Source organism: Equus caballus, chromosome 1, assembly GCF_041296265.1.
Source record: "Equus caballus isolate H_3958 breed thoroughbred chromosome 1, TB-T2T, whole genome shotgun sequence".
NCBI classification, from domain to species: Eukaryota; Metazoa; Chordata; class Mammalia; order Perissodactyla; family Equidae; genus Equus; species Equus caballus.
In genome coordinates this window covers 187,433,316-187,446,538 of record NC_091684.1, presented here as the reverse complement: position 1 = coordinate 187,446,538, position 13,223 = coordinate 187,433,316, and the positions used below count along the sequence as shown (strand labels likewise).

The following is a 13,223-nucleotide window of genomic DNA, read 5'->3' as shown; positions in this document are numbered from 1 at the left end:
ATAGTTTTTAGATGATGAAGTACTTTGGAGAAAAAGCAGGGAGGGTGACAGAGACAATGCTTGTAAGGGTGTGGGCTGAGATTTATAATAGGTTGGTCAGAGGAGGCCTCACTGAGAAGGTGGCATCTGAATAGACTTGAAGGAGATAAGATTGTGGGCTGTGTGAATATCTCGGGACAGTGTTCCTTGGAAGTAGGAAGAGGAAGTGCAAAGGCGGTGAGATGCAAGCATGCCTGGTGGGTTTGAGGACCAGCAAGAGAGGAGCGTGACTAAAGCGAAGCATGACGCCAAGGAGGAAAGTGAGGGCCAGATCAAGAGGTCTTGCAGGCTTACGCCCTGAGTAAAGTGGCAGGCCACTGAAAGGTTCCTAGCAGAGAGTAATGCCATCCAACTTATATTTTAGTAGGATCATTCTTGAGGCTGTGTTGAGAATAGAGGAGGGCAAGGATAGAAACATTATTTTGCAATAATCCAGGCAAGAGATGATGGAAGCTTGAAAGATAGCAGTAGCAGAGGAAGTGGTGAGAGGTGGCTTATGTGCACTTTGTGTGTGTGTGTGTGTGTGCGCCCGTGTAGTTATATGCAATGTTAGTTCATGTAGATTGATGTAACCACCACCATAGTCAAGATCCAGAACTGTTCCATCACCACAAGGGTCCCTGTGACATCCTTTTATAGCTACGATCCTGTTATTTTGGTATAATTATTGATCATTTACCTTTTGCTCTCAAAAATGTCTTAAAGATAAATTATATGGTCATCCTATAGATGACCATACTAGCTTGAAACTGACTACTCTTCCCTTATTTCAGAATCTATGTGGGCCTGAATTCAGACCATCTCATAAACATATATTGTTTAATAAATGAGTAAAACTCTGATACGACACTGCAAATTCATAAAAATCACATTTTGTAGTTTACATGACTTCGAATATTATTCAACCTCCTCAGTTTGAAGATATAAAATGATTTGACAAAGATCATATAGTTTGTTCACAGCAGAGCAAGGACAAGAAAAGAGGTATATGACACCTACCCTAACGTTCTTTCTACTACCACACCATATGGAATATAGGCATAATGCATCATACTTTATAAAGAGATTGCCCATACATTGTAGCAATTGTAACAGTGTCTCTGCTCTCATTATCTTACAAGTCTGGGAGCCAAACTCAGAGAAGTTAATCTACTTTCCCAATGCTATACAGCTAGTAAGTGGGAGATTCAGGATTTTTAAATTCTAAATTCTAACTAGAGTTATCCACTGGAAAACCATCCAAAGCCATATCCCACTGACTGGAGAAGGGTGGTATGATCTGGGCATATCAAAGACAGTACATTTTAATAGCTGATATAGGAAAATGACTAACAACACTTCTCAATAGACGATTTCATGATAAGAAATTATATTATTATTTACTATCAAGTGCAATGAATAGTACTTGCTTTTAAAAAAGTCTTTTAAAAGAGCTTATTCTGCAGTGAACTCTAAACAGCAAAGGGCAAAATGAACAAACAGAAACTTTTCTATCAATGCTTTTAAGCCAACAGTAAAAAAACTAGAATTCCTGATACTGTATTGTTCAATACATGAATGAAGCAACTTTAGCACAAAATAGAAATCCTTCTAGAGAGTTTTAGTTGGGCACAGTTAGTGATTATGAATCTTACACCAGCATAGTTCCATGTCCTCCATGCCTTGAACTTAGTAAATAATCAATAAACGTGTTGACTTCAACTACAATTGATTAAAACTCATTTTTGATTTAAAAAATTACTGACTGTGTAATATGAGTTCAACAACATGCTAACTTCCAAGAGAAGAGCAAAATGAAAAGACTAAGATCCCTTATGCTCAAGAAGTTTTTGCTTAAGGGAAGACGACACGTAAGCAATCAACTACCATTCAAGACAGAATTAAAATAGAGTCATAACAGAAGTAAAGAGCAGAGGAAATTAAAATACATGACACATTTAGGAAACCCTAAGTAGCGGGGGGATGGTTGGGGTTTACCAAGACTATAGGGAGAGAAATGGTTCCAAAAATTAAAAAGAAAGAAAGAAAGAAGCAGGGCAAAACCACACTGTGGAGTCCTAAATTCCACACTTAGGAGGTTTGGATTATATTCCAGAGACTATTAATAGAAAAGAACTGAAGTTTTTAATTTATCTATTATTTCATTCTTGTTTATAACAGTTATTTCCTCTCTCTATATTTAAGGAATTATTCCCCTTGTTGTCTTAGTTTATTTAAGATATTGTTCCATTATTACTGTTGAGAAGTCACTGAGTCTAACTGCCATTCTTTCAGAAATGTGTCTTTTCTAAAGGTTGTTTTTAATAGCTTTTCTTTAACTTTGGTTTTCTGCAGTTTTTTCTAATTTATCGATACTTGAAATTCATTTGGTATTCCTAGATCTGAGGTTTGTGTCTTTTGACAATTCTGGAAGATTATCAGTCATTATTTCTTTGTACCTTGCCTTTTCCCTGTTACCTATGTCATCTCCTCTAGAAATCCAAATAGATTTATTTTAGGTATTTTCACTCTTTTGTGTCTTTTACTATCTCTTTTATATTTTTCATTTCTCGTCTCTCTGGCTTCCATTTCCATACTTGCTTCGGATTTATCTTCCAGTTCACTAACAGTTTCTTAAACTGTGTGTAATCTGCTATTCAACCTATGTGCTGTTTAATTATTTTTTAAAAATTTCTGTAAATTCAATCTAGCTTTTTCCCAAATCCACTTGATCATTTTTAGTCACTTTCCTTGCTCTTATTTTCCAGCATCTGTTTCAGATATTACTTAAAGATCTATGTTATAGTCTGTAACTGATAATTAGAATTTCTGAACCATTTGTTGAAGTGTATGATTCTGCTGCTTATGTTTTTACTGACTTTCATGAGAAGTGCTTTTTGCTCTTATGTGTGTTTTGATAGTTCAGGGTCTTTGAAATTTTATCTATACGAAATCTAAGAGGCCTAATATGACGGTAACTTGCTTTCGCTGTTGTCCTTGGGCCCCTCTTACTTCAGATTCGATCCTCAGCCTTTAGAACTACACAGATAATAAGAATTCAGGCATCCTGTGTGGCTCTAGACCTGCCTGAACGCTGGCTGTGGAGCATGGATTCTCAAAGATGTTTTTCCCCCTTCATAGCCAAGAAAGTCAAGTTCCTTAGCTGTCTTATTTTGTTCGAAGGGCTTGACTCCTGTTCACCTAAACACTAACGGCGCTGCCATCTAGCATACCAGATTCAGGAGAGGCCCTCCCATTACCTTCTCTGGGTTACATCGGCTCTGGGCTCTCTCTCCCGCATGCCTTGCCCTTGCAGCCATTAAAATGGAAGCTTAAATTCACCAAGGTTTGACAAACGCACTGAGGCTGAAAGGCTTCAGGCACTTATTTCCCATGTTTCTTTTTTCCATTTCCACTTTGTTTCAGGCCTTTTCAGATTCCTTATCTTCCTTCTTTCTCAGAACTGTTGTTGTACAATATTCTTACAATATAAATTGTAGCCATCTTTTTCCATTGTTTTTACCAGGAGGGTTATTTGGGATATCTCTATTTTCTTACACTGCTGAAAATGCAAGACTTAGTGAAGGTTTTTCACTGAAGTGTCACCTGTGTTTTAGAATGACTACTAATGGAAGTGTGACAACTGATGAGAGAGGTGAGAAACTGAGGACAGAAAACTTAGTTAGGAGGGTACTATTATTATCTACGTCATGAATTTGACACAGGGTAGAAGCAGGATAACAAAAATGAGAGAAAAACAGAAAAGAAATCACCATTGCAGAATTGCCAAGACCAGATGCTGAACTGTTTTGAGGTGGGTGAGAGGTTGAAAGGATATGACGATAAGGTCAATTATATTAGCCTACATGTCTAGGAGTATGGTAGTACCGTTAATTGATTAATCTGTAAGTGAATAACAGAAAACTGTTAAGACGACTTAAAACACAGCACACCATTTCAGTCACCGGAAAAAGAAGTCAGGGGAAAGGTATTTAACGTTCTCAAAGCGGCTCGCTGGCTAAGGGGCTCAATGACGTCACAGGCCAGCTTCTCGCGGTGTTTTCTTCCTGGCCATAAAATGGCTGCTGCAGTTCCAGGCAGCAAGTAAGTGCTCAGGGTAGTAAGAGAGGAAGGAATGGTGCCTGCAGCATCTGTCCTATGTCAGGAAAACAAAATCTTCTCAGAGACTCCAGTTTCTCCTCCCACCCCTGCTACAGACTTCCTCTATGTCTCATTGGCAAAAAGAAAGGCTGAGAAAGTGTTTAACTTTTCCAGCTTCTATAGTAAAGGCAAACAAAGGAGAATATAACTGAGAATAAATGGTAAGTTATACAGTCAATGGTGTTTGACTCAGGTCCTGACCTCTTCCCAGAGAGGAGAGAAGGCTGAGGGAGTCAAATTAGGGATTTGGTTTCAGACTTTCAGAGGTCAAGGAGACATTAGATATCCAAGTGGAAGGGCAGAGAAGGCACTCATTAGGACATAAATGATAGGTGATGTCATAGGAATGGATGAAATTAGAAGAGATAAGCCTACAATAAACGAAACACCAAATGCGGGCGAGGACGTGGAGCAACAGAAATGCTAATTACCGGTGGGAATGCAGAATGGTACAGACACTCTGGAAAACAGTTTGGCAGTTTCTTATAAAACTAAACATACTCTTACTACATGATCCACCAATCACAGTCCTTGGTATTTAGCCAAAGAAGTTGAAAAACTTATGTCCACACAAAAACTTGTATATGATGTCTATAGCAGCTTTGTTCATAATTGCCAAAAATTGGGAGCAACCAAGATGTCCTTCAGTAGATGAGTGGATAAATAAACTGTGGTACATCTGGACTACGGAATATCTTCAACACTAAAAATTAATGAGCCATAAAGCCATCAGAAGATATGGAGGAACTTTAAATGCATATTACTAAGTGAAAGAAGCCAATCTGAAAAGGCTACATTCTGTATGACTCCAACTACATGACATTCTGGAAAAGGCAAAACTATGGACACAATATAAAGATTAATGGTTGGCAGGTGCTGGGGGGAGGGAGGGATAAATAGGTGGAACACAGAGGATTTTTAGAGTGAAGCTCTTTTATATGATACTATAATGGTAGACACATGTCATTTACATTTATCAAAACCCATAGAATGTACAACACAAAGAGTGAACCCTAATGTAAACTATGGACTTTGGCTTCTACTTATACCAATGTAGGTTCCTGTACCCTGACAGATGTACCACTCTTGCGCTGGATGCTGGGGGCTTGTGCATGTGTTGGGGCAGAGGGTATGTGGGGACTCGACTTTCTGCTCAATTTTGCTGTGAACCTAAAACTGCTCTAAAAAATAATAGTTTGGATTTTCTTTAGAAAGAATAAGAAACTAATCACATAACCCAGGAGAACATTTATACTTTAGGAATATGTGGAAAAAGAGGTACCAACTAAAGGAGAGCAATGAAAGAAAAGAAAAATGGTGAGGATATAGCATAGCAACAGAGAACCACAGTAAAGTACTTCAAGAGAGTGGGGCCAAGAAGATTGACATGATAGGAATATTGGGTAGGATAAAAGACGGTAAGTTTCACAGGTTTAACCATCAGAGGTCACATAATCTAAGAAAGAATGCCTTTCAATGGAATTATAGTGGAGAAGCCCAACTGTAGGAGGTTAAGATGTGTGATAAGGAATGTAAATAAATAAAATGCAAGAGGGAAGAAAGACAGTATACATGACATTTCTTATAAAGTCTGATGTCTGCATATTTATAGCTAATCTAAATTTATTTTAAAATCATTAAATGTTCAAAATTATGTTCTTCAAAAAACCAATTTCTTAACATAAGTGGATAAAATTTATTTTAAATGAGAAAATACGCTGTCTTTTTTTAAAGTGACTCTCAGGGTATAGATTAGTATCAGCATAAATTCAGCCTATCACCCTATATGTACCACTGTGTTTTACTCATTATTAGAGAAAACTGCAAATGTTATAAAAGTAGGGAAATAGTGTCATGCTAGCAAATTTAGCTAGTATAATTCCATGCTACTTCAAAAATAATGCTTATAGATGATCACCAAAGTCTAATTCTATGCTCTATCATGAAACGTAATTGAGGAAGAATTTTCTGATTATGAGAATAAACAAAAGCATTATTATTTAAATAGCACTAGATTATTAAAAAGTATTTCCTTGTATGATAAGCGTGTATTTGCCATAATCATCACTTTGAAAAGTTCTATGTAATGTATGACCATTAACTTAGATTGTTCCCAAACATATCTCTAGGACTATTTCCTTTAGGAATTTCAGCCTAACACAATGAAATAAAACAAGAGTTTTTCAGCTCTCATTCGATTCAAGTTTACCTTAATTAGCGATATTAATAATAGTACTATTATGATAAAGTACTAGAAATATTATTGGCAGACTGAAAGGTCCTGGAGACAATCAATCTTTTAAAAATTCCTCCTAAAGCTCATCTAAGATACTAACTAAATATTATATCAGTTAACAAAAAAGTGACACTTGTAAATGGATTGTAAAAGATAAGCACACTGCTCACAGCGGAAACAGTTTATTCACCAGATAGCTTGGTAATAAACTGCTTATTATTCACAACTTCCAGGCGACTCGATGATACGGAGTGCAATCAAAGCACCAAACAAAGAACAAAGTCCCTGAAAAGTAAGAATTTTAGAAAAAGGATTCAGAATACAGCATGCGCATTATAAATAACCTAATTTTCACAATAAATTTAAGGTTTCTCATGAAGAATTCTGGAATAAAATAGCTAAAAAATGATTCAAAGTCAGTGTTATGCAGGACAGACATTTTAAAAAGAGCTAAAATGAACACAGGGACTTTAAAAAGACTGAACTGATAAGCGAGTTTTTAAAAATTGATTCTTCCTCCCATCCTTACGCTACAAAAAGCTTAAGTTGGCTTAGTTAATGGATGAAGTTTTGAAGGACTAAAAGACAACAGAACATCTGACACTTTTGCACAAAAAGACGAGCAACTAGAAAAGATTTTAATGTAGTATATTTGTCAGGGGTAATAAGGTAGCTTTGTTTATATACTACTTTCAATTACACAGTCCACACTTTACAGAAATTTCTATTTTATGAGGGTTTGGTTTTTGCTTTGTTTTGTTTTGAACTTCCAGGTCTCTTTGGGTCTACATTTTGCCTTCTAATTTTAATAACCTCTTAGAAATGTGCATCTATTTCTCTCCATAAATACCAGCTGCCATTTAATTCAATTTAACATAAATACACAACCAAAAATGCCAGAATAAAGAGTATGCAATCATTATCTACTTATTAAGTACTAATACCTACGAACCAGAATTTCTAGTTTAGGTTCTGTTTTAATTGGAAATAGCCATCTCACAGAGAACACATGAAATCTGTCCCCTAATGCTGGTAATAAATTAGCACACATAAGGGAAGCTGTCTTTAAAACAACGTTACTTTTGATTTGCAAGGATATATTAAAAAAATTTATTATACTTAATTTTACTCTTTAAATAGTAAATTCCTTGGGGTAATTAAGAAATAACCACAGCAATCTACAATTCCTTTCTTTCCCATTTATTGTTCTGATCTACAAATTCAAGAGAAAAGGAGAGAAAGTGCATTAAACAATAACACAGTATATCCACTACTAACAGAATTTCAAAATGAAACTACATTTTGTAGAAAAATCTGACTTCAAGCAAACCTCACACTTTATGAACAGAGTAAAAATATTTTCCACATCGAAACGTCACCATTTTTCTCAATACTGGTAGATGATTCTGGCTTGGTGAGTTACACTGCTAATGACATGATATTCTTTTGTAATCTGTAGCAAAAAATGAACTTAAGACAACAAAGTATGAAACAGTCCTCTTGAGAGCCTATCTTTTTTTTTTACTGCACAATAGCAAGAATGATGAATCTTTTCTGTTTCCTGTCGATATGTTTTGTTTTTACTTTTAACCATCAATGAGAATGGAAGCACCCTGAGGGCAGGGACCACTATTATGTCGCAGGCACTACGCTAGGAACTGGGGCAAAGACAAAAAGGAGAACGGAAAATATCTTAAGAAAAAAATATAATTAGTAGAATTGAAACAGTGTTCTTTCTCATGATTACTGGATCTATATTACAACACAACAGAACTTTTTGTCATGAAATGTACGTTTCACTTGTTTCAAGTTCTGGTAGAATATATCTTCTTTCTTTTTTTGTTATAAGTAACATTTGAGTAATCTTTCAATTCCCAAACATATTCACATACCCTTGAGGGAGTGTCAGTTCAGTGTGTTACTGATATTATAAGTTATTTAAAACATTGTTGTAATAAATATTGATGCGAAGAAAAGGCTCATGATTTACATCATTTTTCTTTTAGTGTGGTCACTTTTTATTAACTACGAAAGGTAACAATATATTATAAAATCAAAAACAGAATGAACATCAACCGAAAGTTATTAATATACCACCACTCAAAACTCAGAAAATATGTTGTTTTCACGTACACATACACGAAATAAACTAACGCGATAACAGAAGGGTGCTGTCTCCGTGTTTGAAGAAGGGGTTGTTGGCAAACACCACAGCTCACTTCTGCTGAAATGTACACAAGTGAAATGTGCAGCCCAGAAAGCTGGCACCAAGGGCTTACAACCTTAATTTGCCTGCAAGAAGGAGTGGAGATTTACCTTCAGAGCACGTTCTTGATTGTTTTCAGCAGTCAGATGTCTCATGTTGTTTGCTGAAGTCTGGTTCTGCTCTTTCAGATGATGAAGCTCCTGCTCCAGCCGTTTGCACTGCCACAGGGGAAGAATCCCATTAAGTAAAGGAGTTATAGCATTTTTTTTTTCACCAAGCCACATAAATTAATGTAAATAATACCACTGTATTCTCTAAAAGACAAGGTATCTTGTGCAACAAGAATAGTAAGTTAAAAGTAATGTTGAATATGAACAAAAGAATATAGTACTCCTGCAATTCAACTGCAATTTTCAGCATGACTTTCATTAATCTAAATATTACCAGATGAATTAGAAAAATACATATTTTTTATAAAATTAAGACCAAACTAGATTTAAAATTATTTTCTTCATTAACTAAATGCTTTTCATTATACATCTGCTGGCTGAATAAAAACGTGCTTCTAAACACCACAATGAGTTCTAAATAAACTACAATATGATATTCTGTGATAAATTTTTAACAAATAAAAATTACTATAAATATATATATATTAAGAGATTTTTCAAATTTTTAGAAATATCTAAAGAAACAGTTGTGTAGGAAAAAAAGTAACAGCCATAGAGGGGCTAAAGGACTTAGAAACAACTAAGGAAACAAGTGTTTTAAATTTCTATTTTGACTAAACCTTACTTTTTAAATGAAACAAGTGAACACAAACATGTGAAATCACAATTTGACCTACTGGGACTATATGAGGATATAAGTAAAAAAGAACTTATAAATAAAAGCATAAATGGTCTAAAATAAGCATCTATGTTAAAAAAAATCAGCAAAATCTTCATGTCATTTGAATAGAAGATTTTAATATAAATCTATCAAAAATTTTACACAATAATTATACAGGCTATAAGCTGATACACTGCAAATCGGGACCATGTGTAGATACATGAAGGATTTGCAAAGGAATTAAGTACTAAATGTATCTTTCAGGAAAAAGTTACAAATCACTCCTTAATATATCTATTTTTAAATTTGGATATTTAAATAACAACTAATAAATACACATATTGACCCAAGATCTAGACAAAGTTACTTCTAGATTATTTGATAAATGGCTAGTTGTCATAATGAATTAAAAATCATTATTATGACACAATCAAGATGCAGTCATAATCCAAATGGGTGTTTCTTCCTACTCTAACATTGATTTCTTTTGCCTCTGACCATTATAATATTCTGTAGTCTATATCAGCATTTCCTAACCTTGAGTAATATACAAATCCTTTTAAAAGAAAAAGTCTTACCAGACTCCTGATATTGACTTAAATTATATTATACAGTATATTATATACATTATTATATTATATACAAATACAAAATTAGGTACACATGCCTCATGCATATGTAATACAATTAAAGAACCAAAATAGATTTATAAATTAAATTTAAAAAATCACAAAATCAGGTCTTTTAAAGTTAATATTAATTTAGCAGATAAAGTTTTGTTGAAGCTGAGCTCTGCAAAGATGATATAGTCCTGACTGATACGGTGGCAGGTTGGCAGGTCCTTTCACATTGCCATGTCTATTCCAACATGTGCGTGTGACAACTTAATTCACCTATCACATTTTTAAAAAATATGAGTGAAACCTTTGTGACATGATATCATTTGGCCTTTATTTGGAGGGGACACATGATTTACATATTAAACTCTGTATATGGCTCTTTTTAGCCTGAAACAATTAAAATATTTGATCACAAACGCAATCAAAATACAAATCTGTTGAGTGAAGAAATGAACTATGAGGCATGAAAATGAATAAGATACAGAAGTAAGCATCACAATCTAGTAGCAATATTCTCTACTAGAACTATCCTTTACATTTTCAACAATCTTAATATAAAATTCTTACATATTAAGCACTAAAGTGGAATGAGTAAATATGACCTATGAGGTTACAAAGGTGGGGTAGGTAATTTTGGCTATGGGGTGAAAGCACGTTTCATGGAGCAGATGACATCGAGCTGGGTTTGTTTTGAGGACATGATTTTATCAGCTGAAAGAGGAGAAAGAGGAAGAATGTAAGAGAAAAGGAGTGGACGTAGAACCATCAGGGTCTTTCTAGAGAAAGTGAGACAGCACAGTCACAGAGCTGTCTGACCACCTGCATTTGTGTTCTCAAGTAAATTAGAAACGACCCAAGGACAGAGACTTCTTTCCTATCCACATGAGTCACAAAAAGAATTCACTCACTCCTGTTCAAGAAATAACTGGTAAATTTATTTTCCTTTCTTCATGAGGTTTAAATTTAACACTGACCTTGGAATGAAACTGCGGTGAGCCAACACTAACTTTGAACTGAATAAAAACATAGATAAATGCTCTTGTTAAATACACATTTGTGATTTATATTTAACTATATTTAAGACTTCTTTAGATTTATTCAATCCTATATTATTTCTCCATTTGATGTTATACTTGGAGACTCTAACATACTCCCAAAATTGCCTATTCAGGTATAAGTTCTTCTAGTTATTTCCTTTCTTTTCTTTACTAAACTCTAACTTTGAAATTTATTTTGAAGTAAAAAGATTTAACTGTTTTTTCATTACCAAGTGCTACACTATATTAATTATTGTCACTTTATGATTTTGTATAATATTTATAAAGTCAATAAAAATCCTGTTCTGTAATTTACATCTCAAATTTTCTTCACATTGTCACCAATTGAGTCTCTATACATGTTTATTTTTAAGTTTTGAATTGCCAGTTAAAACATATAGAAAGAGACAGGGAACAATATAACAGAAACTGTTGTACCCATCACCAGTATTTACCAAATGAAAACAAATTTGCTATAATTCTTTCAAATTTTTATAAGATAAAGCATTAGAACTTTAACACATTTCTCCATTCCCCAATCTCATTGCCATCCCTTCTCCCCAATGAACCCCTATTTCAAAGTACATTTTCATTAAACCAATACAGTAATACGCCACATAATGACATTTTGGTTAACAACCACAAACCAGAAATATGATGGTGGTCTCATAAGATCAGTACCATATAGCCTAGGTGTGTAATAGGCTATGCCATCCAGGTTTGTATAAGTGCACTCTGTGATGGTCGCACAACAACGAAACCACCTAACGATGCATTTCTCAGAATGTATCCCTATCATAAAGCAACACATGACTGTCTTCACTAAGCACTTATCCTGTGCCAAGCACAGTTACAGATGGTGGGGGTTACAGCATTTGACAAAGTCCATAAAAATCCCTGCCCCCATGAAACTCACATTCTGGTTGGGAAAAGAGACAATAAAATACATAAACGAAATACACAGTATGATAGAAGGTGAAAATGTTATGGAGTAAAACAGATTAGAAATATAGGGAGTACCAAAAGAGTAGATAAGGAAATCGTTTGCAATCTTTATAGGAAAGACACAATTGAGAAAAAGATATTTGAATAAAGACTCTAAGAAGACAAAGCAGTAAATCTTCAGATCTTTGCAGGGAGTGGTTCAAGCAGAGGAACAGCAGGAGCAAAGGCCTGATGTGGAAGCTTGTCTGGCATGTCTGAGTGACCACAGGAAGAACGTGGCAGGAATGAAGGAAGCGAGGGGGAGACACTGGGAGAGTCTGGAGAGCCCTGAAGTCCTTATAGAGACCATGACTTTTAGTCTGAGTGACAGGGAAAGTTGCTGGAGGATTTTGAAGAAAGAAGGACCAGGATTTGTCTTACATTAACATGGGTTCACACTCCTGCTCTGTTAAGAACAGACTCCAGGGAGACGAGGGAAGCAGCAGGAAGTCTGGTTGGGAGGTTATTGCGAGTCCAGGAGAGATGAGGTGGCTCGGGCTAGGATGGCAGCAGCGGAGCTGTAGTCAGACTGAATATATTTTAGAAGATACTGACAAAAAAACTTCCTTTCAGTGGTGGTCATTCTTGTCCTCTTGTTCCTGACCTTACAAGGAATGTTTCCGCCATATAATCATTAACATGCATTTTGGTAGATTCCTTAATCACATTAAGGACATTATTTTTTATTTCCTAGTTTGCTAAAAGGTCCCACTTCCCTTCCATAAAAATTTACAGGATGTGTTTAATTTTACTGAATGCTTTTTCCATATGTGTTGTATTAATATGGTTAGTTTATCTCAATTTTCTAATGCATAATAACTGTTTGATCACTGATGAGCCATAACTGATCATCACATTGGTTACATTCATTTGTAGATGTATACGTGCGTAGGAAAAATAGCTACCTTAATTTGGTGTACAAATGTTTTCCATCAGATTGCTGGTATGTTCCTAAGTGAAACTGACCTGTAATGTTCCTTTCTTGGACTATCGTTTTCAGTTTTGTTATCAAGGTTGGATTAGCCTCATAAAAAGGTTTGTCACTTTATTCTCTGAAACAGTGTATATAAAATTATCTGCTCTTTCAAGAACTGCTAGATAGCCCCCACCAAGCCATGTCAGCTTTGCTT

General features: G+C 35.1%; 1 protein-coding gene across 27 annotated transcripts in view; it reads right to left on the bottom strand.

Annotated features, from left to right (window-relative positions):
* The window catches only part of MIPOL1 (mirror-image polydactyly 1), a 302,394-nt gene that overhangs the window by 145,578 nt on the left and 143,593 nt on the right, over window positions 1–13,223 (bottom strand). For all 27 annotated transcript variants that reach the window (XM_023624241.2, XM_070274371.1, XM_070274338.1 and 24 more), the window contains one exon: window positions 8,732–8,839. In XM_023624241.2, the coding sequence (XP_023480009.2) occupies window positions 8,732–8,839 (108 nt within the window). The remainder of the gene's footprint in view (window positions 1–8,731; window positions 8,840–13,223) is intronic.